The 25,451-nt window shown below is 31.6% G+C and overlaps 1 protein-coding gene and 1 long non-coding RNA gene across 4 annotated transcripts in view; one reads left to right on the top strand and one right to left on the bottom strand.

Annotated features, from left to right (window-relative positions):
- The window catches only part of LOC109533799, a 139,421-nt gene that overhangs the window by 26,800 nt on the left and 87,170 nt on the right, over positions 1-25,451 (top strand). For 2 of the 3 annotated variants that reach the window (XM_019899222.2, XM_019899224.2), the window contains 3 exons: positions 12,250-12,352; positions 24,657-24,904; positions 25,275-25,424. In XM_019899222.2, coding sequence (XP_019754781.1) covers positions 12,337-12,352; positions 24,657-24,904; positions 25,275-25,424 — 414 coding nt within the window. In that variant the 5' untranslated portion in view covers positions 12,250-12,336. Of the gene's footprint in view, positions 1-3,999; positions 4,019-12,249; positions 12,353-24,656; positions 24,905-25,274; positions 25,425-25,451 lie in introns of those variants that run through there. The other variant, XM_048660639.1, reaches the window with a different exon arrangement.
- Positions 19,300-25,451, bottom strand: part of LOC109533873 — a 179,543-nt gene continuing 173,391 nt past the window's right edge. Inside the window, exon 5 of the long non-coding RNA XR_002171566.2 lies at positions 19,300-19,735. This is a non-coding gene — a long non-coding RNA (uncharacterized LOC109533873). The remainder of the gene's footprint in view (positions 19,736-25,451) is intronic.

The following is a 25,451-nucleotide window of genomic DNA, read 5'->3' as shown; positions in this document are numbered from 1 at the left end:
CAGTCACAATGTACTCGAGATTGGGTATCCGAAAACACTGTTCTGAAAATTTGTGCAAAGATCAATTGTGCATGTCGATCAATTGATCTTTTTCCATTGGTCGAAATTTTTTAAACAAATATTGAATAAAGGTGTAAACCCACTCGCAGTGCTTCAGGTGTTAGAAATGTTTGAAATACTGTGTGCGCTTACTCAACTGTAAATTTACGGTAATCATTTTCTGTAATTGTTTGTCGTTTGTCACTCCATTATTGCAAATTGATCTAATTAGCTTCACAGTATCTACAATTATTATAGTTGTCTCCCAACCATGAGTTAATCACTTGCTATAAAGAGGGCAAACGGAATACTTACCCGTATTGAAGGTTTTAATAGTGAACATGTGTCACCCGTTTTTTATAATTATTTATTTGATTAACTTCTGCTAGCTTAGTTTTTAACTTTTCTTTTCAACTCAACTGATGTCAACAAACCATTGTCTTATTTCACTTTTTTTTATTTCTGCGTTTCAGCTCATATTTATGAGTTTCAACTCATATTTCTGAGTTTTAGCTCACATTTCTGCGTTTTGTTACTCATTCTTGTTTATGCTTAAGAATAACTCTTATTTTACTGAACTCAGTTTATTTTATTGTCAAAAGATTGTACTAATAAATTCAATTAACTCAACTAATAAAGTAAAATTATTTATTCCAATACTTATATGTGCGTTTTTTTGAATGACGATAAACATATATTTAAATTGTAGTTCAACCTATTCAAATCATTATTAGTAGGCCAAAACACTGAGACTTTCCCTTAGTATTACAAGTCGATCAAATACTAAAAAACCAACGTGAATGCACTAATTCCATTCATGTGACTTCGTCAATAAGTAATTGGCTGTTTAATCTTCCAAAACCACATTTAATCTTCCAAAACGACATTTAATCAGCACAAAAATATTGCTTAATATCCTCTAATAGCACTAGATGCCACTTAATGTTGGATTGAGCATGTTAAGGAAAATGTCATGTTTAATTTGATTGAAAGGCGTTAATAATCACAGGTTACAAATACTTGCCAAATGAATTATTGATATGTATAAATATTTCTCCATTCGATTTTGTAGATTTTCGATATATTTTTTTAATATAACTAAATCCCTCAATCTAAATAAATATTCTAAATAAATAATAATAACAATCTAAATAAATACATTTCTAAAAAATAAAAGTATCATCAACTTTGCTATTTCAAATGAGTCACCCCATATACAGGGTGTCCCATAAGCACATGATCAAAAGGGCACTGATACATTCTTTAGCACAAATAACGATTATATGACCTAACTTTTATTAACAAGAATGTTTTTATAACGTTATTATCTCCTATGCTTTGACTCAATAAGTTCTTCAAAAAATATGTTTTTTGAAATATTGAAAGAATGGTGCTTTGAATTTTAATGAAACTCGCTGTGAATTTGTTCTTATGTAAGTATTGTATTCATATTTTGATGAAACAATCGAGTTCATCCGCTTTGGACAAGTGAGGAATTATTTAGTGTCGTGGTACAAAAACTATCAGAACTTATAATTTGGAATCATATGTTTTTTTTTAATTGATGCACTAATCTATTTCGAACATTTTTGGGCTCTTATAAATAAGATTAGTGCATCAACTCAACTTATTGATTCCAGCTTCTAAATAAAAAGTTCTGGTAGTTTTTGTACCAAGACACTCAAGAATTCCTCACTTGCTCACAGCGGATGAACTCGGTTGCTTCATCATAACATGAGTCCTAGATGGGAACAGTGAGTTAATTTTTAATATTTCAAAAAATACACTTTTTTGTCTTCTTTTGATCCAAAGAATATCGTACTTCTGTATCAGTACCCTTCTGATCATATGCTTATGTGACATTCGATATAATACTGTTTTTGGATTCGCAATTAGTGTCCAAATCTTATTCTCTCATACTTTCCTATACCACCTATCTCTAACGGTTTCCAAGTAATTAATTAATTTCCAATTATTTAGTTCAAAACATAGCTCAAATTTAATGTTTATTACTACGGCTTCGATTCAAAATTCAGTATCTTGAATAGAAACTCGGTATTAGTTTTGTATTGGGTATAAGTTTCTTATGTATAATACAGCATCACGTAAAATGAAACGTAGCTTTATTTAAATAGCTCCAAAATAATAATAACTATTATAGCGAGAAGCAAAATTAATTCAATGACAAAAATAATTGCAATCAGGAAGAAATGTGAAGAAAAAGGTATTTGTTAAACATTTTCAGGATGAAATATACATTCAAAAGGACTATTTTGTCTCAGTCATAATAATAATGATAACTAAAACTATTGTCATTGTTGAGATTAAAATCAACTTCCTTGAACACACTCTGAATAATCCATTAACCTGAAAGGCAATGAAAACTTCTGTCAACTGGTATGTTCCTGGTCAACTGGTATGTTCCTGTACCTAAAAAGTAAGGTTTCCAAGATAAAACCGGGTTTCGGGGATAAATTTGGAATTTATCATTGTTTTCAGTAAATAAAACGAAAATAAATATTTGAATATTTCTTAACAAAGTTAGTCGAAAATTATAATGGAAAGAAAAAGCTATGGAAGTTAATTTTTGATGTAATGTTTTATTCTTCGCGGACGATGTGACCCAATGGTAGCGAAAACATTCGGGCACAGTTCAATCAGATGTTTTCCAAGCAATAACCAATCAACAGACATTTTGTACTATTTCAAAATATTATCATTAATTATGTGTCAAAAACAAATCAAAACTACATAATTTTATTAAGGACAAATAACAAAATACAACTAAATAGCATAGAACAATACAGAACAAAAGCAAATTTAAAAAATGTGCAAGATCTTTTTAATAAATGCTCCAAATAAACATCGTTCACTTAAGTACAAAACAATCCTATTTTTACAGGAACTAGGAACTAGAAACAAAACTTTCGTTTTCGAAGTCTTACTACTGAAGTATATTTACATATAAATTCATTTGAAAGGGATTTTGATAGTCTTTCCATTTATTCCATAATACAGAGGGTGTTATTTAAAAAAAATCGAGTTTTTACCATTTTAGAATCGAGCGGTAAAACTACTCATTTTACGCGACCCTGTATAATGCAGATCGACGTCTCCATAAAAAAATAATACTCATTATTTTGAGATGCAAGTTTTTACTAATATACATGTCGCAATTATAAACGTTAGATAAAAACTAAGTTTTGAACAAAAAAAAATGGGAAATAATTAATTTGCTTCTTGATTGAAAATTGATCTAAATACAACCTAAGCTAATTGCAAACGGCTAAATTGAACAAATAGCAAAAAATAATACACAAATTATAAGATAATAAGCAAAAATGCACAAGTAGTTCTTAAGTAAATGTGAAATACTTAAGTAATTATGTACTTAAGTCATTGACTTTGGCAAATTTCAAGTATAATGTACCTATTTCAGTTCTCATTATCAAGTGCAAGTTAAAATGTGCGCCATCAAGTTTCTTCAAATCATTCTGTTGCGTCAATTTGCATTTTACATTCATTATGCGCATTTTTCAATTACTTTTTTAGATATTTTTTATTTGTACTTAATGCTCTATAAAGTAGTTGATGTGGAAAGCCAAAGTAATTCATCAAGTATTGAAATAATGAATCGTGCAAAGACATGAATAGAAATAATAGACTTTGTACTACTGTCGTCATACTAATTCACATATTTGAGAAGATAAATGGTGTCAACAGTTCAGTTAATGTTGCTAAAACATCATTTGTATGTGTTTCAAACATAATACAATATGAATTGTCATTTTATACTTCATCCAATTACGATTGTGCAATGGTGTGCAAGATACAGTCTTTAATGGTACGTTAATGACGGATGTTTACATTCTTTAGCGTTGCTTTTATAGCCGTTTTCAATTAAAAAATTGACATTTGATGTGATGTAATTCCTGCTTGAGTAATTTGATTGTGGTTATACATTTAATATTTAAAAAAGGTGTGTATAAATACGTAAATTTTCTTATTTTTAAGTAGATATTTTCTAAGCTGAACAAATAAAATATGTATGTTTTAACAGACTTTTCTGTTGATGAATAATGAAAAGCAAATTAACGAGAAAACCCAAGGAAATATTTTTTTGCAGAATTGCTACCATTAACACGTATCGTATCTGGCTTACTACTCTACTCTCTTATAATCTACTCTATTTACTTATAAATTACAGTGATGAAATCATGATTTAATACGAAGGCGGTAATAACCCACTAAAAACAATAATCGTTTTAATAAATGATGTAATTTCCTCCGGATTTGTAGCAGTGTGTCTAATAAAACCATGTTACCTTGCAGTTAGTACTGATCTTGGAGCCTTAGTTGTTCTGCATGATAAAAACCGCATTTGTTTGTATTCTACATACATATCTTAGTGGGTATTTTCAAGGACTCTTACAATAGACCAGCAGCGTTTTATATTCTTTACAAACCAGCCAATTTCTGGTGAATCGATTTCTTCACTTCATCTGAAAATTGTAAGGACTACATTGCCTTTGAGCATTTTCAAAAAATGTCACAGTTGCGTCAATCTAGGATATCAGATATTGTAAACAAGTAGTATACATTTTTAACCAAACGTTTTCAACTTTACAAAAAATTGTTGTGTCATAACTGTTTGATTCATTTTAATGTTATGTACTTATCTACATAGTATTAAATTATTATTATGAGCCATGCAACTCTTTAATTAAATGTGCTTACTCCCTTTATTAAGAGGACATAGTTACTAGAACCATGAACCATGAGTGTCCGGTTATAAGCGGTTTCACTGATGATGCCGTGGGGTACGCTTTTAGCTGAACACTTCACCCTGTGCGTATTATTGTGAAATGTAAGATACGATATTACGGTTCAAAACTGATGCACTAAGTAGAAGCAGATTGACAAACAGAATGGTTAGAATAGGTACGTTAAACATGTTCTTAAAATGAAACTGTTACAACCACTTTAATTATAAATTTATAATTTTTACAATTTCATTCATAAGAATTCGGAAATATTTATCCACACATTAGATGCATTGTCATGTACTGGTTCTTTTCACAATCATTGGTGAGCTGTCATGTTCATAGATGAATATGCGTAAAAGGAGTGAATGGAAACGTAATTTTTCCGAAATGAAATCGTTGTTTTCATTGACATTTAGCTTTAATTTGGACCATTCAAACTACCGCTTGTGTGAGTGTTTTAATAACATACTTTTGGCATAATTATCTTGAATGGTTTGTATTTGTATTTTGGAGTGTTGTTGTAGCACCTAGGCGACTTTTCACTTGCTTGTTTAATGGCTGTTGGATAAAACATTTATAAATGAAAGAAGCAGGCATTTCTGTCAATATTGAAGAAGAAAACTAATTTTGGACAGGGAAGTCGCACGCATTTCTAGTCAAATCGGATGTTTCATATTTAAAGAATCGAATTGATGCCAATGTTTTCAATTCACATGTTGTTTTAACATTTTGTGGATTTGAAGGTATGCTATTTTAGACTCTGACGACATTTAACCGGTGCTATTCGTTTCAAAAGTTTCATCGTCAAATTGTAAAGTACTTAACGTACATATTGTAAACATGTTTACAATTAAGTATAAGGAAAGTTTCAGCATAGAAAAAAGCAGTTTTCTAATTGAATACTCTATTTATTATATTATTCAAATTCAAATTCCCTTTTTTCATGTTAAAAAGATATGAATCTTTTTGAATTCTTATGTAGGATTCACTTACTTTGTTATAAAAAAAATATGAAACAAAATTGTATTTCAGTTATTTGTATTTATATTGTTTTTTAGTTATTCGGCTTTAGCAATAAAAATTCGCATTTTCATCGTGTTGATAAGTCGAAAATTTCTCTGTTGTCTTTAGACACAACATTTGGAAATTTGGCAGGAGAAAGGACTAATACTGTATTAATATTTGGTTAGCAAAATATTTGTTTTTTTTAAGCTATATATTGTTAGTGTTATATATTCAGGATGAAAACCTTGGCTTTTGCCTAACACGTAAATCATGGCAGTTAATGGTAAGTAAGTAGTAAGTAAGTATATGTGAGATTTTTGAGCTTGAATACCGTTAATTTGGACGATTATTCTGACCGCTCTGTAGTTTCTCAGACAAATATTTTGCAAACCAAATACCTATTAATATACCTATTAGGTACTACCTAGTCCTTTCACTTGGAAATTTTGTGTTTAAAGACGACGCAGACCTTTTCGTCTTATCAATATTATGAAAGTGCAAATTTTAAATGCGAAATTAAGTTGCCTACTTTAAATATCTTACATCTTTTTTTTGAACAATTATCTATTTGTTTCTCCAGATGTAAATTATAGGCCATTTCCATACAGAATATGTTCATTATAAAAATGTCTTGTTTATGCCAACTACAGCCGTCAATGCTGAAAAGTACCTTGAAACTTATTTTATTTAAAATTTTCACCTTTGGATCAATGTTACGTTAAATCGATGCTTGTTGCACCAACAACCTGTAACGCGCTGAATCAGCAATGTCAGTTCCTAAAATGGCTCGGCGACCATCCGGTTGTCATTAAAACCAAGACATCTTTTTTATTGATTGATCAAGTTCTCTGATTATATTAAGTAGTGTCTAGGATAACGCATGTCGAGTAAGTAAATAAATCTTGAGAAAAGCGTGTTACCCTAATCATATTGAAAATCTGACATCATTGAAATTCTTGCAAAAAAGGGTTTTAACCTTCTTTTGCAATTCGACCTTTGATTTAGACTTTGAAGAAAATGTCCAGTGTATTCTTTAAACTTTTGATTAAGTCCACAGAACAAATATACTTTTCTAATCATATTCTGTGCGACCGTAATCTAAGAAAATATTTATTTTATGGTAACGCGAATTCGTGCTTTCTTAGGGTTTCGTGGAATATCAGGTTTCACAACTGAAAACTGATTACCATGTTTCTTGGCTTTTAGGTTTTCTAAGGTGATTAACCTTCCGTATTGTTTACACTGACACACACTACGGATGAGGAAATAGATAAAGGTGTAATTTTTCCTAGGCATTAACAACTTGCTGCATCAATTCAATTTAATCAAAGTGGATGGAAACAGCCTCACAACAAATTTCATTAAATAATTCCAAATTTAGATATCGTATATTAAAATTCAATCATCAGTTCGTAATCAATCCTACGAGTAAAACGATAACTTTTAGTCTCTGGGAAACAATTACCTGCCGATCGTTCAATATTCAGAACACCTGCCGTTTCGCTTTTGGATTTTTTGGTGTGTAGGAATGAACGGTCACAATGCCTACGATCTGGGTAGGTTGAGAAATATCAAAATAATTACATACAATTTAAATAAATCAAAGCGAGATGTTGCGAATAGCAAAAAGGTCGTAGGAATTATCCCGGATGAACATTGTAAACCGAAACTTGATAGGCATATTTATGTGATAAATAAATGTAGATGGATACTTCTGATTCTATATTTTTTATCATAACATTATGAATTTGCGATAGTCTGCTTAATGTTCTCATATCTTTAATAAATAATTGAGGCTAAAGTACGGTACTTCCTTCACAAAAGTTAGCTAATTAATAAGTTTAATGTAAAATCAGTAGGCAGGGGCATTTCGAATTTTCAAGATTTACCAATAATTCTACACATCAAATTTGTACCATCGCTACATCTTGGGCTGGAACTGCATGCTCAAGTCTTTTATAATTCAAGTTAAAGGTATCACCTAGATCAAGCCAACAACCGAGATAATATTCAATTTTTTCCATTAGGTAATGGTCGCAGTGCACTGTTAGTTTCCATATTGGGACGTTGGCCCATCAATTTATACCTACATACATAGTCTTATACAGGACGTTTCGAGTTTTTTGCGGTTTTCGGTGAATCTTATGAATATTTTGCATTATTATTAGGGATAACCTATTAAAATTGCAAAGGGATTAAGAATATTAAGGGGGATTAAGCAATAAGGTCTTTCTACTCTTTTTTAGAGACTAAATTTGCGTTTGTCTTAATCTTTTATTTTAACTTTATTTAACACGTTTCGTTCAATTCTCAATTTAAGGTAGAACATATAGGACTAGTAAGCGGCAAGTCTTAAAAATGTGTGATTGTTAAGTGATTAATTTAATAATCACCACAGTAGCAGTACAAATAACCATTATTCAGATGCTACTCCAGTCCATAGAATCCAGTTTTGTCACTAGCAAGCACTCTAAGGACCGGTTTCAAATTTATGAGTCCTCATCATTGAGGTTAGCATGCAAATTAACAGATCCAAAGGCATTTCATTCATACCTTTTCAAAGCCATACCATGCTTTTATGGCTCAAAATCAGTATTAAATTATGTTATAAATGTGTACACATCCTTATAACCATTCCATTATTTTATTGATTTTATAGGAAAACCTACCTACAGTATTTGATCAATTACAACTAGCTAGAGATTTAAGCTCTTGATTCTGTCGGTAAAACTGTCAAGAACGAATACATATAAATCGCATATTTAACAAAACTTGATCGTTGTTCCAAAACTTGCAGAATTAATAGATTACAGTATTATTTATTGACTACCAAAGGCTTGGGCGGTTGTGAAAATGGAACGGTTTCTAAGATAATTATATTTCATTTTTAATTGCTGCTCATTAAAGTGTCCAAGTTTGGATTCAAAATCGAAAAGTGCGACCCTATTAATTTAAAATAATTTTCTCCTCCCATGGAAATTATCTGAAAGTTTATATGCAGTTCTAATTCTATGCAAGGAATGTTCAGCAATGCTCTGAAATAGGGAAAGAATATTTCAAGGGTTTGTGTATTTGTTCTCGAATTGCGACCCGCCATCGTGGTTCTACACGTTGATTAATATCTTTCCCATTTGTTTTCATGTTGATTTTGTTAAAGTATATAAAATATCATTTATTTTATAATCAATATTTAATTTGAAAATGTTCATTCTATTACTATCCTGAATAGTGTTAATATATTATATTTTTATGTATCCTTATGAGAAGGCAGCAAAAAATTTTGTATCAAAATAATGTGTATAACCCGGCTATACCGTTCACGAGTATAATAGGAGATTCAGTAATATTAATGCTGGTAATACTCAGTAATGACTTGAATAAATTTTATGCTTCTTAAATTTAAGTAGACTACCTATACTCAGATTTGGCGGTTCCCATGCTCAGGTTCGCCTTATTTAATACTTTATTTTTTAATTATCCAAATTATTCAGTTTCAGAATATGTAATGGTGCGAATTCGACATTTATGTATTTATTAATAATAAGTTTAAAGTTTAAGCATCAAGCTAATGTCAATTCCAGCTCATTGGCCGTCCGTCTGCAGCTGATATTAGAACTATAGACATAGCAAATATTTTTCCCCTTGCTCTGTATTACAATACGTCTGTCAGCACCTATTGTTTGTGTTTCGATAATGAGATGATTATTCGGTGATTCAGATCGATGTTTATTAACCCATGTGTCGAGGTGTAGGATCGGTCATATCCGTTCAAAACGATTAAAATAATGGGGTCACTCCCTAAAATCTTGGATAAAAGCAACGAGGCTCGCTTTACAAATCGTTTGTTACGGTTAATGAATATCGATCAAATTAAATTAACATTTTTGTCAATAAGTTCAATGAATTGTCAAGACGAAAAAGGTTATCATTACACTTTCTCACTAGCGTTGAATTCTTTAGAATATATACACCTATCACCAAGTTTTCACTTACAGCACAGTGAACAGAGTGAAACTTGTTCTAATAAGGAATATGCATTCAATATGGATTCACTTTTATAACAATATCGGGTTCCAAGATTTGTCCAATGTCCAATGCAGAATATATTTGCTTTATTTGCTTATTTGGGATTATACAAGTGTATTTTGTCTTGCCACTTGACACTATTTTTTAGTTATGAATAAGAGAAAAAGATAATAAGAATATACAAATACCTATGTTTCTTTCCAAGAGGGAAGCTAAGGAATTGCCAAAAATCGGCACCTCAAAAGTAATAAACCTCAAAGTAATTTCATTAGATTCTTTAAAAATCGAATTAAAACCACCTAAGTCAGGTGTTAAAAATATCGAATTACTTTCTGCTAGTAAGTGACTTTTACTCAACGTAATGAGCCTTTGCTATTTTCTTATTTCATTCTATCCGTATCGTCGAATTATTTAATTACGTATAGCTTTAGTTGTTGCTTCCCGATTTGAAGAATTTTTTATCCCAACTGCAGTCATAGACAAACCCGTTTGTATATCGCCCATTTTTTGTAGTTACGCAAAACAGTTTTCTTTTAGATTTCAACGATTAGAACCGTTTTCTTAAATAAAACATTTCAAAAACTTGAATTTTAATTTTCTTCAAAAAGTCAGCTTACAAACATGTCGCCGCGTAAGCTTCGAATTTATCCTACTTCTTCTGTTTAGAATAAGTTGGGTTTTTATTACTTAACCAACTACCTAAGTCGACGCCCTTTTTAATGAACGATACAAAAGAACTCCCACATTAATAAAATGGACATTTCTATTATGTTTCGTAGGCGCTGCTCCTTAAGCGACATTTGATCCTTTGTTGGTAGCAATGACTAAACAAATTGAAGCCCATTATTTATTTGTATTAGAACAGCCTCAAGAACATTGGAAATCAAAAAAATATTAATTTTACTACAATGTATTCAATATGCAAATTACCCACTTGTCTTATTTGTGCATACGTTCACAAAGCCGTATTTAACAAAGTTAATTAATGTAGATATTCCTCGTGACCGGTGGAGATTAACGATTTTTTATGAAATACCGTGTATGATCAGATGGAAATCTGCTTTTAAATATTTTTTATTTTTTATTTTAAATATATTCGATTCAATCCAATCTTTTCAAGTAATGAAAATACGTGTTATCTTGATTTTTGTATAACAGAAACCACTATCTCCATATTAATATTATGTTTGAACTATGCAATAACAGTAAACATCAACGTGAACAGCTTCGTCATCCATTTCATTATACATTTTTAACATTTTTCTCCAGGGTTGTCACCATGTACTCAGAATTGCTGTTGATGCGTAAATACCTGGGATTCTTTAGCACATTTTTGAACTTCTCTTTCGACCAAAAAGCTATAGTTTTCAGTTGAATTTAGATACTTTCTTAAATAGTAGTTAATTTAATGTTTTAGAAAGGAAACATCTTGCAGCTGAAAAATATTTGATCGATAGCGACTTGCTTTAGAACATTTAGCAACTGACCAATGTGATTTGATCAAATTTCCTTGCAAATAAACTTGGGTTTTGCGGGTGTCTTTCATGACTAATTATTTTTACACTTAAAACTCTTTTGTTATTGACCATTATATGCTAGTCTTGTCCAGAATGCACAGAACATTGATTAAATTGACTTTACGGCCAGTTGAGTTTACTGTTTTTAGATTAATGCGTCTTTTCTTCATTAATTTTTTACGTCACGCTGTTACAATGGTAGTTTTCTCTAAAATCTCAAATTCTGAGCGTACTCTCCTTTTCCGTCGTTTTTCCATTCTTTATTTCTATGTTTATGGTTAATTATCTATTTATATTTCTATGTTTATGGTTAAAATGCCCAAATTGGAATATTTTGGAATAAAATGTTGAATACTTTCTTTATTCATTTTATCAACACTGCTGTTTTTCAGGATGAGGAGGATGAAACATGTTATGGACTCTAAGTACAATCAGGTGCTTAAAAATTAATTCGAAAAAATATGTTAGTAGGAAAAACTAGTAGTATTTTTGTTCGAAATCCAATTTAGCGACGCTAAACTTGCCCCTTATTCTCGTACAGATATATTTCGTAGATAAAATGTATGTTTCGCATAAAATTTGACTGTCGGCGAAAGTTTAAAAATATGTTTTGGTTTTTTTACAAGGTCCCAGTCTTGATGCGATTCAATATTTAAGCATGTTATCATAAGGATCTTGCTTAGCTTGGAACGTTCTGCGGATACAGATAGTAATCCTATAAATGTTAGATATAATTGTATAACGCCTTTCAATATTCTATAACAGGTTTTTCATTTTTTTTACAATGGCGGGCATCATGTTAAGGTGGTTCCATTTTGCCCTTGCCCGCATTTTTTTAGCGTTTCTAAGGTTTTATCGAAGTTTCTCATGGCTGATGTAATTTTCGGTTGTTTCAGGAAATAGCAAAACCAGAATGCCCTGCTGTTAAGCTGTATTGAAGCAATTATTGCAAAAGGATTTTCACTACTACCAAGGACGTTATCATGCCAGTAGGAATATGTAAGTACCAACGGTTTACGCGCTAAACTGTACACTAAACATCTGTTGAAAATCATTTTTCTGTGGAAATTATGTTCTATTCACTATTCTATTAGCAGTCGACGTTATTGTTGATTAGTAATATAAATTATTACAAAAGGCATTATCCATTCTCAGAGATCGTTTATAAAGTAAAAATACAATGGACTCCAACAAAGAGCACAGCCCGTTAAAAACGACGACCCCCCCAGTCAAAGGCTGTTCAAAAAGGTCAGATTTATATCGGACTTTACCGATAGTTTGCTGGGTGTTACCTACTCTCCAAAAGGTGTTATAAAATCAGCATTACTTCGGATTTCTATCTCAGCGTTTCCAAAAGTACTGTTGTATGAAAGTATGCTTCAACATTTAATGTTTGGCAGTAATAACTTGGCGTGGTTATAATCGGCGTAGTAAAAGTTACGCCTGAAACATTGAGGAAATGAAACTTACTAGGAAATTTTTAATGGCAGGCCCGGCATTTTCTTCTGTAGCACGGACCAGCATATTGCTTATTATTTTATGCCAGTTAGAAGTCACGTATTCAATTTTATTGCACCTTTATTTCTTTCTGTCATAAAAGTTTTTGCATTACTGCAGGTTTAAGTACTATTGTGATATGACAGGTGTATAGCATCTTTTTGTTTTTTGTAGATTTTTACGATCACATGGCCACCCAGTGACGTAAATCAACATTTTGTAATAAATACCCTGTTGTGCAAAGTAGTTAATGTCAAGAAACAATCCAGCTTTAATTGCTTATTACATTTATTGGTTTTTTTCTTGATAATTTACATACACAGGGTGACCCACCTTAAAAGAGAGTTTATCTCACTAGGAAACGAATTCGTATTTCAATCCAACTTTTAGTGACATTTTGCGTTTTAAGTCGGCCACATTTTACAATTAGTTGCAACTGTACAGGGTGCCCCAGAATAAGTGTAACCCCATATCAATTTTTTTTAAATGCAACACCCTGTATATGATAACATTGTTAAATTCTGCGGAAAAAATTAAGGTAAGTTTCAGTAAGTCACAATACAGAAAATGTGAACCATTTTTGATATAATATGGAAAAATATGGAACTGTAGGGCAAAATTTAAAAAAATGTACGATCGTTCTGTAGTTCACATTCACGCTATATAATGTATGCCATTACTAAACGAACCCTGTTAATACTTCATCCAAATTTAATTTTACATCATCGGGTGAAATATTTAATTCTTTTCTAACAATTATTATATCAAGCCTATAAAGCCAATTGTTTTCAATGTAAGTGCGATTTGATGCACAAAAGTTTACTTACTTGAAAATTGTTTATGTTAAAAATTCTGGCCTATATGTACATAACTGAATTTTATACCGATGAAACTTAAATCCTCTCATTCATTCCATCCATCCTCTCATTACTCTTGAAGCGCTGGTTTGTTCGGCTAGTACCGTTAAAGTACATATCTTTCTTTGACTTTTATGGGGATCTTCTTTTAGTGTAGAAATCTTACTTCAAATGAATTTTAGTTTCAACTATCGCATTGCTTCGAAAAATCTTCTTCTGCATTGGGCCTAAAACTTCTGAGGACTCTTTGGAACACGTTTTTTATTGGGTGTTTGCGATCAGGAAATCATTGCTTATTAACTTTTAAAGCAAGTAGGCAACAAGGTATAATAATAAATAATTTTAACGGAATATTTGAATATTTTTGGTTTAGTATTACAGTGAGAGTTATTAACACATTTTCGGGAGAATTTTTCAATTTGTATTCTTTACTTTTTGAAAAAATATTTGATTACTAAATATATTTTTTTGTAACGGTTGCCCTTCTTCTTTACATCTATTTGTCTTTCACCAGGAAGTAGTAGGACGATGGATCTTAAAACATATTCGATGGACTATAAACATCGTAAAAAATAAGCACTTAAGCCCAAGTGCGATGGATATCGTGGATGTATAAAATTAAATGACCTGAAATTCATTTTTAGATACCACTCGTGTAAAACTTTGATTTTTGATGGAAACTTGCGATCAAAAGTTATTTCTATATTTTAGCTCTCGCGAGTACTTTATACATGCATCTATTGCATCCAGTGGGTCAAGTTGTAGTTGACTCCGCAAGTTAAAATTAGAAAAGTTCAATTTTAGCGGTACTAGCATTTACAATACATGTGTTACGGTTTTGAACACGATGAATAATAAACCAGCCATTTCGCTTCACCGTAAATAAAACCGAATGGTTGGTAATACATCATTGAATGAATGTTTCCGATCAATTGGGTTGCATTTTTTTCTCAATAAAGTACAGTACACGAAGCGGATTGAAGTGTGCTTTTTTATTAGCATCAGACTTCGGGTGCTTGGCACAATACACGTTACCAGTTGAATTTTAATTAGAGACGAATTGCGGGATCGAAAGGTACTGTAGTCGAGTCCATGTTTCACCATATAAAAACATCGATAAAACATCCTGGTATATACATGAACATATGGCAATCTTTTAAAATAATTCATTATAAACTGTTTAATTTTAAACATTTGCAATTAAGAGACCTATTTTGCATTACGACCCATGTTAGTGCAATAGTTAGTTCTACTGCCAAATATGTATTAGGCGATCATTTTAAAATTACCGCCCCATTTAACCTTTAAATGTTGAGCTGTTTACAATTTACTGCATATAACAGTTAAAAAGGAAAGTAAATTTGATATTTTTTAACCAGGCACCTAACACACAGCATTTGTAAAATTTAATTATTTGAAAATTAGTGTACAAAGTAGAAGTACTGTATCGGGACTGCTATATTTTATCCATGTCATTAGTTTTATTTTTATACTTGATGTAACAAACAAACGCGTGGGACATAAAAGTTGTGTTTTTTTTAATGGAACACTCGATACATTTGGTCTTTGGAAAGACCGCTTTACCCACGTTTTTTTAATATGATTTGATGATGAGTGTGTTTATTTGATACGTTTTGATATATTTGATTACAAATTCGTAATTAAAGACGTGAGGACATTCAGTTTTTCGAAAAAACCTAAATTGAAGGCAACCTACACAAATAAAAGGTTTTTGTACACGCCTCAACCATAAAAAAAAATACGTTGTGCATTTTAGTTGCTTTTAATAATTTTGTATGTGTATTTGTGATGTTAATGATAAAGTGAAAAACAACATCCGAAATGGGTCACCTAACATCGAAATAATAACTTTTTAAATTATAGTACAAAATATCACCAGACTGTTCAAGGCACCAAATGTGCTTTCAGCGATTTTCTATGTTGTTAGGCAATTTATTACAATACAGTTTTGCAAATTAGAGAATTACTGGACAACATCCCATTTTTCACTTTAAACAAAAATACATACTTTTCTGCTTAACAGACAGATCATTCAACCATTAGCCATTGTCTTAATACATGCATGTTGACTGTTTTTTAAGTGATTCTTAATGCTCTATTCTGTCCATTTTGAGGTTGTTTGATTTTATAGTCGGACAGACGATACAGTGGAACATTGTAGTGTACTAAGAATGCGTAGGAAAAAGTGAATCTCACATTTACATTAATATATACAGTGTGGATCGAAATTGGTTGCACCATTTAAAGTACAAATTCTGCTACCAAAAGTCAGACAAAATATTCAAACAGGTCCGCAAACGCTCGGTTTACGAGATACAGGGGGTACACGATTCAGTTATTTTTAAGTACATTCGTATTTATTACAATGCTCTTTTTAGGTACGTTTTTTGAATCTGTCTTTGCAATTTCTTGTTGTTTTAGTTCTATGATAAGTTTTATTTGACACGTGTGTTTGCATTATTATTCAATCATCAACATAACATTTATTAAATTGCATTGAAATTTTTCTGACTAAAATATCAGTAGCAACCCACAAAAGGAACGGCCGGTAACCATAAATATTTGGAAGAAACCTTTAGATAAAAACTTACACCTTCCATTGATTGATTGCAATTCAGTTGGCAGGTCTGCAGGATGCAGACCTTAATACTTAAGTTTTATTACACGTACATTTTTTTCATCATGTTAATCGAATTAATTCAACGTTTATTGATTAATATGTTGTTCAGTTTTTCGAAAAAACGTGCTCCTGATTATAATTCACGTTACTGTAACTAACATAATGTTTGAAAACCTGTCGGTTAAAGGTACCTACTATAAATTTAACAGGCTAAATAAACATAATAAACTCACATTTCATAATGCACAATTTGGATTTGCGTAATTTTCAGTCGATGCAGTGCAATTGTAAACAATGTTGAAAAAGTAATTGAGTAACCGAATGGACACGTTAACTATAATAACAAATAAAATTGTTCATCAATAACTTGACTTTCGATGTAAGTGTTCGTTCAATGTGTCTTCTGAAATTACCATCAACAGTCCCATGTTAATAGCTAAGGATTACTTTTATTATTTGTATTACTTCTGACCAAGATAGCCATCCTGTTCCACTGTTCCAATGTGGATATGTTAATAAATTGAAGTGAGTGCTCATATCTACTTAAAGGTTAAGACAAATATAGAACTGAAATTGGAAACTCTGCAAGCTGAACTCAGTTTGTAGTTACAGACTCATGAATCAATTTATATGCAATTCGGAAATCTGTATCAAAACTTGACTTGAAATTGAAGTCGAATATCAAAGGTCAATTTGGGAACTCTATAACTAAGTCATTTGGTAATGAAAAATCATAATTGAGATTCAAAGTTATTGCATAATGAGAATATTTGGACGACACCAAAGCTGGAAGTCTCAGATTTAACAGCAATAATATGATAATCTTTTGCAGTGTATTGTGAGCTAAGCTTTCAAAGTTTTTGTTTAAAAAGTGTCGGTTCTCGGGCGAAACGCCACGAAGAAATTTATTACAGGCACAAAGTGGAGAAACCAAACGATTTTGGGCCAGGAAAGTGTATATGAACTAATGGGAGAAAAGGGCTAAATTACAAACGGTACATCAGCAAAATGCCATCAGCAATGCATATAAAGTTCAAAGCAGACAGCACGAGCAAGATATATAATTAAGCGAAAGTGTTTTTTAGACAATTAATTTGACGATTATGAGCTAAAATAAAGGCCTTTACTGTGTGGTTAACTGTTTAATGACAAAGCATTGGCTGGCTTGGCTTTCACGGTTCATTTTCATTGAAGAAAGCTCACATTTTTAGGCAATTTGCGATGTTAATTTGATTATACATTGTTAAAACGTGATTTTCGGTATATTTCCCATCTGAACTTAGTTCAACTGCCAGCGAACTGGCATTTACTTATCTACAAAAACAGTTATAAAACGTTTTGTTATTGCATTCCGGCCAGTATTCAAAGGAAAATGTCACTTTATTCTTTGTTGACACAGTGTCATTTCCTAACAGGTTTACAAACAAAGTTGGGTAAGTTTAACTAATTTAAGTTCAATTTGAAGAGCAACTAACTCATCTCGGATGATATCCAAACGTTGGATGGAATTGTCTTACTAAAGCAAAATCCTATTTAGAACCGAAGGGCCATGAAAACTTGCATTTTTTAGGGTTCCATTTATAGGTGATCAAAAAAAATTCAAATAACCCATTCAGACACTTCGGTAGAGAAATGAGAACGTTCATCGAGTTCTTGAAAATCGTATGTCTTCAAAGGATCTAATTTGTTATGCGCCCGAATGCATCTATATCCCGTGGACATGGTCGATATATTTTTAGCATTTTTAATTTTAGTTTTAAGTGTAACCTTTAGAAAATTGACATTTTAACATTCCACAATGTATTTTGGACGACAAAAAACTCTTCGGTCGCGTCTAGTGTTTAAAATGGCGCCGTCTGCTTCGACGACTTCAAGATGTCCTAAGAAAACAATTTTCGGTCAGACGGAAATGTGGAAATTGTTTCTGGGAAGCGGGATATGGATGGTCCCTAATTTTAAGTAGTGAACTTGGTGGTGCTGATTGACGTATTTCCCACTTCCTGTTTCCTTTAAAATAGATGCACACGCAATTAACGCATATGTTCGTTTCCTAACCCCTTGAAATGTATAATTTCGAATAAATGCGTTATATTGTCTAAATTTCACATTATAAATATTTGAGTAGACATTATAAACATAGTCATGGTATGCCACCTACTAATACTGATTTAAAATGTCCCAATACATATATCGGCAATTGAGTCGAACAATTTCATCAATTTATTTAAATTTGCAAGTTATACAATGGTTTTTACTGTCATTGACTAGTTATGGCTTTTCCTAGTTTCCCATAAAAGGATTTATAGACATCAACTTTCAGATTGCTCTCTGCCATTTTGTATTTTACTCTTAAATCTTGAAATCAGGTCGGTTTGCTTCTTTTCTGCTATTGTGTGCTTAGTACGTAACTTTATATGTCGTATTATTAGAAATTGGAAAATTTATCACAGGAAAATCATGTAAATGCTGCAACCACCTATTTTATTTTTGTAATTTTATCAATAAGCAATAATTACTTACGTACATTTAGTTTACATTTTTATAATATCTTTAATTGGGCAGTATTTTTATAATGATCGCTATATAAGTAATAGTGGCATTATTCATGAACGTGCTTTCATAGTAAAAATAAACCGAAACATCTGTTTTGGATAATATTCTTAATGAAATAACATTTATTACTTGAATGTCCGACAGGTTTTTAAATCGATGTCATAAGTACGGCCGCATTAAGTAGCATTGAGTTAGTTTACTTTGGGATGAAATATCCTAAATTACTGAACGTGCTAAATATTTTTAATTGCATACACTTTAATTGCTGATTTTAATACAGAAAATTTGTGTATTAACCTTATTTAGTGCTTAAATTTGTGAATTTAAGAAACGATAGAAAGGATTTTTTCCCAAATTTCGCATAGACCTCAGTATTCAGTGTGCAGTCATAATAGCTCTTCTGGTTTAAAAATTTAATTTAAGAACTTAACTTAGACAGTTTAAGAACTTGATTTAAATCATTCGGTTACAAGTTGTGTTCCTATGTGGGCGAAAGATGCTTAAGTATCACTTTCTCACTTTGACACTTTGTTCACGTAGTTCGTTCAATCTTCATTGTTTTTCCTGGAGAATTTACTTGAAAAAGGCGTTTGATCTGCTTAGATTAATATCTTCATCGGATTCTAACATTGCTATGTTAAGAATGTGTCAGTCAAATCAGTTTACTGGATTTATACGCTATACTTCGTTCTGTCTTCGTGTGTCTTCTGCTATTCAAGTTTTTTTGAATAAATATGTTTAAAGATAATTTTCTTTTGTGGTATGTCTGTTCATCGTTTCATCGTTCAAGTTTTCTCCATTACGAGGTCCAGCTTTTTTGAATTGTCTGAATATCTGAAACAAAAAAAGAATCGGTTATTTCCAAATAGAAAATTGGGGAAAGTTTATACTGTCGTAACAATTCGGATGCCACCAATTTAACGCGTAATGGTAACAGATGCTTAAAGCTTAAGGGCAAATGTGGGACAAACTGTGTCCAGATGTTTCCGAAGTTTCAACAAAATAATGATTTCGTCTCAAGAGTTTCCCTATTTTCTGTTTTGTGGTGTAAACAAAGGAAATATTTCAATTATTAATATTTATGAACTACTTATTCATGGCCAACGCCGTCCGTCAGTGAATTAGAGTTTAACCAAAGATGGACATCACATTATTACCATGCCCAAAAAGGCTCGACTGATCCTTTCTAGTCAGTTATTAAAATATTTATAATAAAGGATGTTTCATTAGTTTTGGTGATCCTTTTTGTTTCGCTTAACGGTGTGTCCTTCCTGTCCTTAATTAGATATTCTATAAAGGACGTTTATTTTTCGAAAATATTTGAATCTGCTGTTGTTTAATGTTTAAATTTGAGTGACACCTACTAATTTAATAAGGATTCTTGCCCATATACTGAATGAAGATATATAGTTCTCAAATTTAATGCATGCAACAACATCGACTTCCATATACTTAGTTTTGTCAGCTTGTTAAATTCTATAAATAGTATGTAACGCACTTTGGAGTCATACTTAAGGTCATGTTACTTATTATATGTTTTCCAAGTGCATTTGGTGAGTTTCGTTAGATATAGTCTACGAAATAAATTCACTCGGCAAAAGCATGTCAGTGCCCAACAATGGCTCCAAAATTCGTTGACCTTATCCCCAAATATTTTAATTAATTTTTCAAAATCTCCCCTAACTGTACGTAGACTTAATGAAAAGGTACCGGTTTTATAGTTGTGCTGAGAAGCACAATAGCAAGTTTTCCAAATTTAATAAATTCAATTAGTAAATAATATAAACTCGGTGTGAATTACATTAACTAGTGTTCTGCTTCCATATTAATATTAGGGTTAGTTAGTTTATGTTAAATAGGCTTCATTATTTAAATAATTTCAATCCATTATGAGCGTTTGCTTTAATGAGAAATAATACACAGGATGTTGACTAATTGTTGACGTACGTATAGCGGCATGATTCAGAGCACAGTTTTTTTAAAAGATACTTATATATATGATTTGCTTGTTACTTTCCCCATTTCAAGTTAATTTAAATGTTAAAAAACTCCCAACTACGCGTAATAACTGATTACAGAAACATTAAATAAATTAAAAAGAGAATGATGCTCGTGCAGTATTGCGCCCAAAGGCAACCGAGTCGAAGGGAGGGCCTTAAAGAGATAATTCACAAACGTGTTTCCTATTGGATTTTCTGAAAAATTAACGATATAATTCCTTTATAAAGCACTATCAGTGAAATTGATCTTGGAATTCGTTTAATTATATTATGAGATTCTAATGGAGATTAAAATAAAATTCCTGTTTGCTTTTTTAATACCAGCAAGTACGTGAGCCATTCTGGTATCTTAATTCAATAATGAGATATACTGGTTATTTGTTATTGAACGTTGGCGTTATATTCCGGAGACGTTTAAAAATACGTGCTCTTATACATTCCAGGCTTGACTGGAATGTTCAGTTATTTCAGATGTGCACACATACCTTGTCAGTTATATTTGAAAGAAATGGACTAACATACAGGATTGTGCAAAGAACAATTTTTTTCGTACAATTTACGTACATTTGATTAAGATGAATTCATAAAATACTGTTTTCATCATTTCAATGACAACGGAGGCTTAAAATACCTTTCATATGAGATGTCCCAAGACCCTCCTTTCCATTTAATTTTTTAAATCAAATATGGCGCCCAGATGTCGGTTTCGAACGTTACGGTTTTCACTTTTACGTGAAAAAGGGGCAAATATACTTTTAGGTCAGGGTATATAATGTTTGGTAAGTCGATGAATTCCTTATTGGAGGTTGTAGTCTATCAAGTTTTATATGTCTTTCCTTAATGTACCATATACTAAAACCATTTAGTTTTTGATCTACAGTGCTTAATTTTTCACTCGTTTTCAGTATTTACAGCATTCGTGTTATTGGAAGAAAACGTTGTTTCCCGTTTCACCGGTGGCGAGGACTCAGGAGGAAATTTACATTAAAATATGATACATCTCTAACTTTTCTCAATTCTTGTGCAGTTCGAAAGCGAATATAGTTCTACAATTGTATTTCTACCTAATCACAGATGCGAATTAATTCTATTTCTCTCGATAATGATAAGTTGTACAACAAAAGGCAACCGACCTCTTCTAAATTGAACAGGACTTTATGTCAGGTCAGGTGTAAACAGGTCATTGATCGTCCTATCATTTTATTATTGAAAATTGATCAGATGTGTTTCTGGTGAGCTTGAGCTTACAGCATTGGTGAAAGCGCAAATAACATTTTGACAATTGGTTATATATGGTTCTTAACATTTAACGCCGGTAAAATTTCATTAAAAAACTCAAGCTGTTGTCAAAGGATTTTTAAGGAGTTAGTCGGTAATTGTCTTTTTAACACACTGTGTGTTAAGACAATCTTTGAAAAGTGGAAAGTATAGGGAATAGCAGACCTATTCCCTATCTGGGCTTCAGAAAGAAAACTTCTGAGTCATTTAACAATCGTTCGGAATGTGTTTCTTTGAGGACTAAAAACTATGATAAATAACAGTCTGGGCTACCCAATAATAAATAAATGAGTAAGAAGATCGAAGACATATTTATTTAAATAAAAAAAATGAATGCTGAAGTCAAGACAAATTGTTAAAATTTTACAGGATAACGACTCGAACTTTTTATATCTAGAACAGAAAGAAAAATCGAAACTACATAATAAAAGAAAATATATGGTATCCTTGGAAATTTAATAAATTGTATGTTCTTTTTGTCCCTTCATGTTTACTTAATTGACTTATTTATCGTATATTTTATGCATAAGGAGATAAATCAAGTTTTTCGACAGCTTGATAATTGCTTGAAATTTTTTTCTGAAGGACGCAATAGACCCATCCTCAATGTACCACTTTTTAAAATTTGGCCACATTTGGACACTATTTCAGTTTTGCTACGAAAAACGTTTCAGAACTAATGCCTTATTTTATTTTATTTTACACTTAATCTTTTCAATCTGAAATTTCCTTTTCTCTAGTCTTAATCATTATGCCTTACAATGGTACTTTACATGACTATTTAATATTAGGCTCATAACGAACGTGACCAGTTAAATTTAATGGTACGTGTTAATCTCTAGGGAATATTCGAATATTGCGAGGGAATTCTGATTATTCCCTAGTGTACAGTGGATCAAAATATAGTACAGGGGTAACTTATTTTGAATACTTCGTCTTCTAGCGGTTTTATTTTAGATCCCAATAACAACTGCTTTTCAAAACTTAACGCGGGAACTGAAATATTCAAAAAAATTAAATTACTGTTGTTGCTTTTGAAACTATCTTCATAAGAATAGTTGATTTACGATCAATTTGTTGTCCATTAAATAACATATTTCAATAAAATATCTACGTTCTCAATCCATTTAGTATTGAAAAATTGCTCCATTTTGAATTGCAAAACACTAAAACTATTTACATATAAATAGCTTTGTGATTTGTTACTTTTGGAGATATATGCGCTATCATTTTGATGTAACTGCTTTGCGGCAGGATTTTGAATGATTGAACAACCAGATGCTAAACAGTAAATTAGCACCTTTCTTCATGCATTAGTAATATTTTTGATGGTAAATAACAATTGTGACACTTTAAAGCTTTAATATGTAAGTATCACGGCATTACATTACATCACATTTTGTAAGGTCTGAAAACCCATATGCTATGCCCATAACTATTATTTGTTTATTATTTACTGTAATTAATTTTAATGTCCCATTTGGCCCGCTTCTTAGTTTTACAGGAGGTCGCTATAATCAATAATTTCTCTTTAATACATTGTTTGGTTAGTGGAATGTTAATAAAAAATGCATTTTTTAGCACATGAACATTAAAGGAGAATTGAAGATATGAAAATTGAAGAAATAATTCGGAAATGTTATTTTCAGTGGGATTGTATTTTGTCGAGCCATTCCATACATCTTCATGAAACGGTAATAAAATAGCCGCTTTCAACACACCGCATAATTATAAGTGTTTATTTTAGTTACTAAAGGCGCCATATTGCCCAAGACCGCGAATTAAACATACGGTCTTAAAAGCTAAATTTTCGCCAAAGGAACTGTTTCCGTCTGAAATCTCAGACAGTTTAAATTCCTCTGAAACTATTTGATTTTCTAGGATTTTTATTTTACTTTGTAGTTATTAATAAAATCCCCTACAGGATGCACAGATCACACATTTACGAGACTTATATTAAGAATGTTGGAACTCGCTTGAGCTTCGGTTATATAGGGCTTTATGGCGGAGTCTTATACAGGGTGTTTTATACAGGTTAACATTCAATCAAAAATACGAACGTATTCACATTGTTTTAGAAACGGTAAATACGTATTCATTATATTATATTCTATGAAATTAATATTTGTTATGGAATGGAATATATAGTCATGTATTTAATGCGACGATCAGTTAGGGTGGAACGCAACAACACAATGAAATAAATAATTATTCGCTAAATCAGGAAACTTGTTTTCGTCTTTCAAGCGTTTAGGACTCTTGCAGTATGTTCTCATTGAAGGTAATCAATATGTTCTACCCAAGACGATCACCCATATTAGTTACCCCACCATTCCCCATCAAATAATCACTTGAAATGAGAAATTATATTAAGTTTGTGGTTGTTTCTTTTATAAAGCGTTTACGTATTTTGACATATTACTTACAACAAGCTATTAGTTATACCTGGAAATTAACTTTTGATTTATTATTTATAGGTTTCGAAAACTCCTCGCTCAAGAACAGTTTTTCCTTGTCGTCTCTACAGCAGACCCCAAGTGAGAATACGCCGGATAAAGCTGTTAAACCAAGACAGTTCAACAGTTTAACAAAAAACAGGGTAAAGGCTACAGCCGTCAGACGATCATGGGGCAGTACAGCAAGCGATCAGCGAGAAGAATTTTGGTCTGTTTTACAGGCCAACTACAACTATATCATGGACAACAACCTTATCGATAAATGCCAGGTAAAAATGTTTTTTTTTTATTTGGCGAATGACTATTAAATTACGCCGGTGTTGTCGGTAAAGTAGTTAGTATATTTTAATATGCGGTTAAGAGCAGTGAAAGCTAATGGTTCTTCAGTTGGCTTGTATTTACAAAGGCGGCACCACTAGAACATAGCAGCAGAATGTTTTTGAAACTAAAATTCTTATAGAAAAAATCTGAAAAAAAAATTTGAAAACGTATTCTTATAAAAGTTCTGTCTGAAATCATGATTAAAAACGTGAAAAAGTTTAGCCTCATTTCATCCGTTAAATCTTTTGAGTCAAAATACTCATTCAAACAGGCTTTATTGTAATTCATTAATCTAATAGGTCTAAAAATATGTTTCAGGAAGTAAATGGCGATTTGGCAACTCACAATGGAACATGGACATTAAAGGAATTCTATGCTCAATTCTCTGAACTCTATTCTTGGTTAAATAGCGTTCAAGAGACAATTTATGGCAAAGAGGAAAATATCATGGACAAAGCTTTACGAGCAGTGAGTATGGGTTAATTTTATACCACT

Source organism: Dendroctonus ponderosae, unplaced genomic scaffold, assembly GCF_020466585.1.
Source record: "Dendroctonus ponderosae isolate FM_Combo_2020 unplaced genomic scaffold, Dpon_F_20191213v2 Dpon_F_20191213_1, whole genome shotgun sequence".
Taxonomy (NCBI): Eukaryota; Metazoa; Arthropoda; class Insecta; order Coleoptera; family Curculionidae; genus Dendroctonus; species Dendroctonus ponderosae.
The sequence above is the reverse complement of the archived record's forward strand: the minus strand, read 5'-3'. Positions and strand labels throughout refer to the sequence as shown.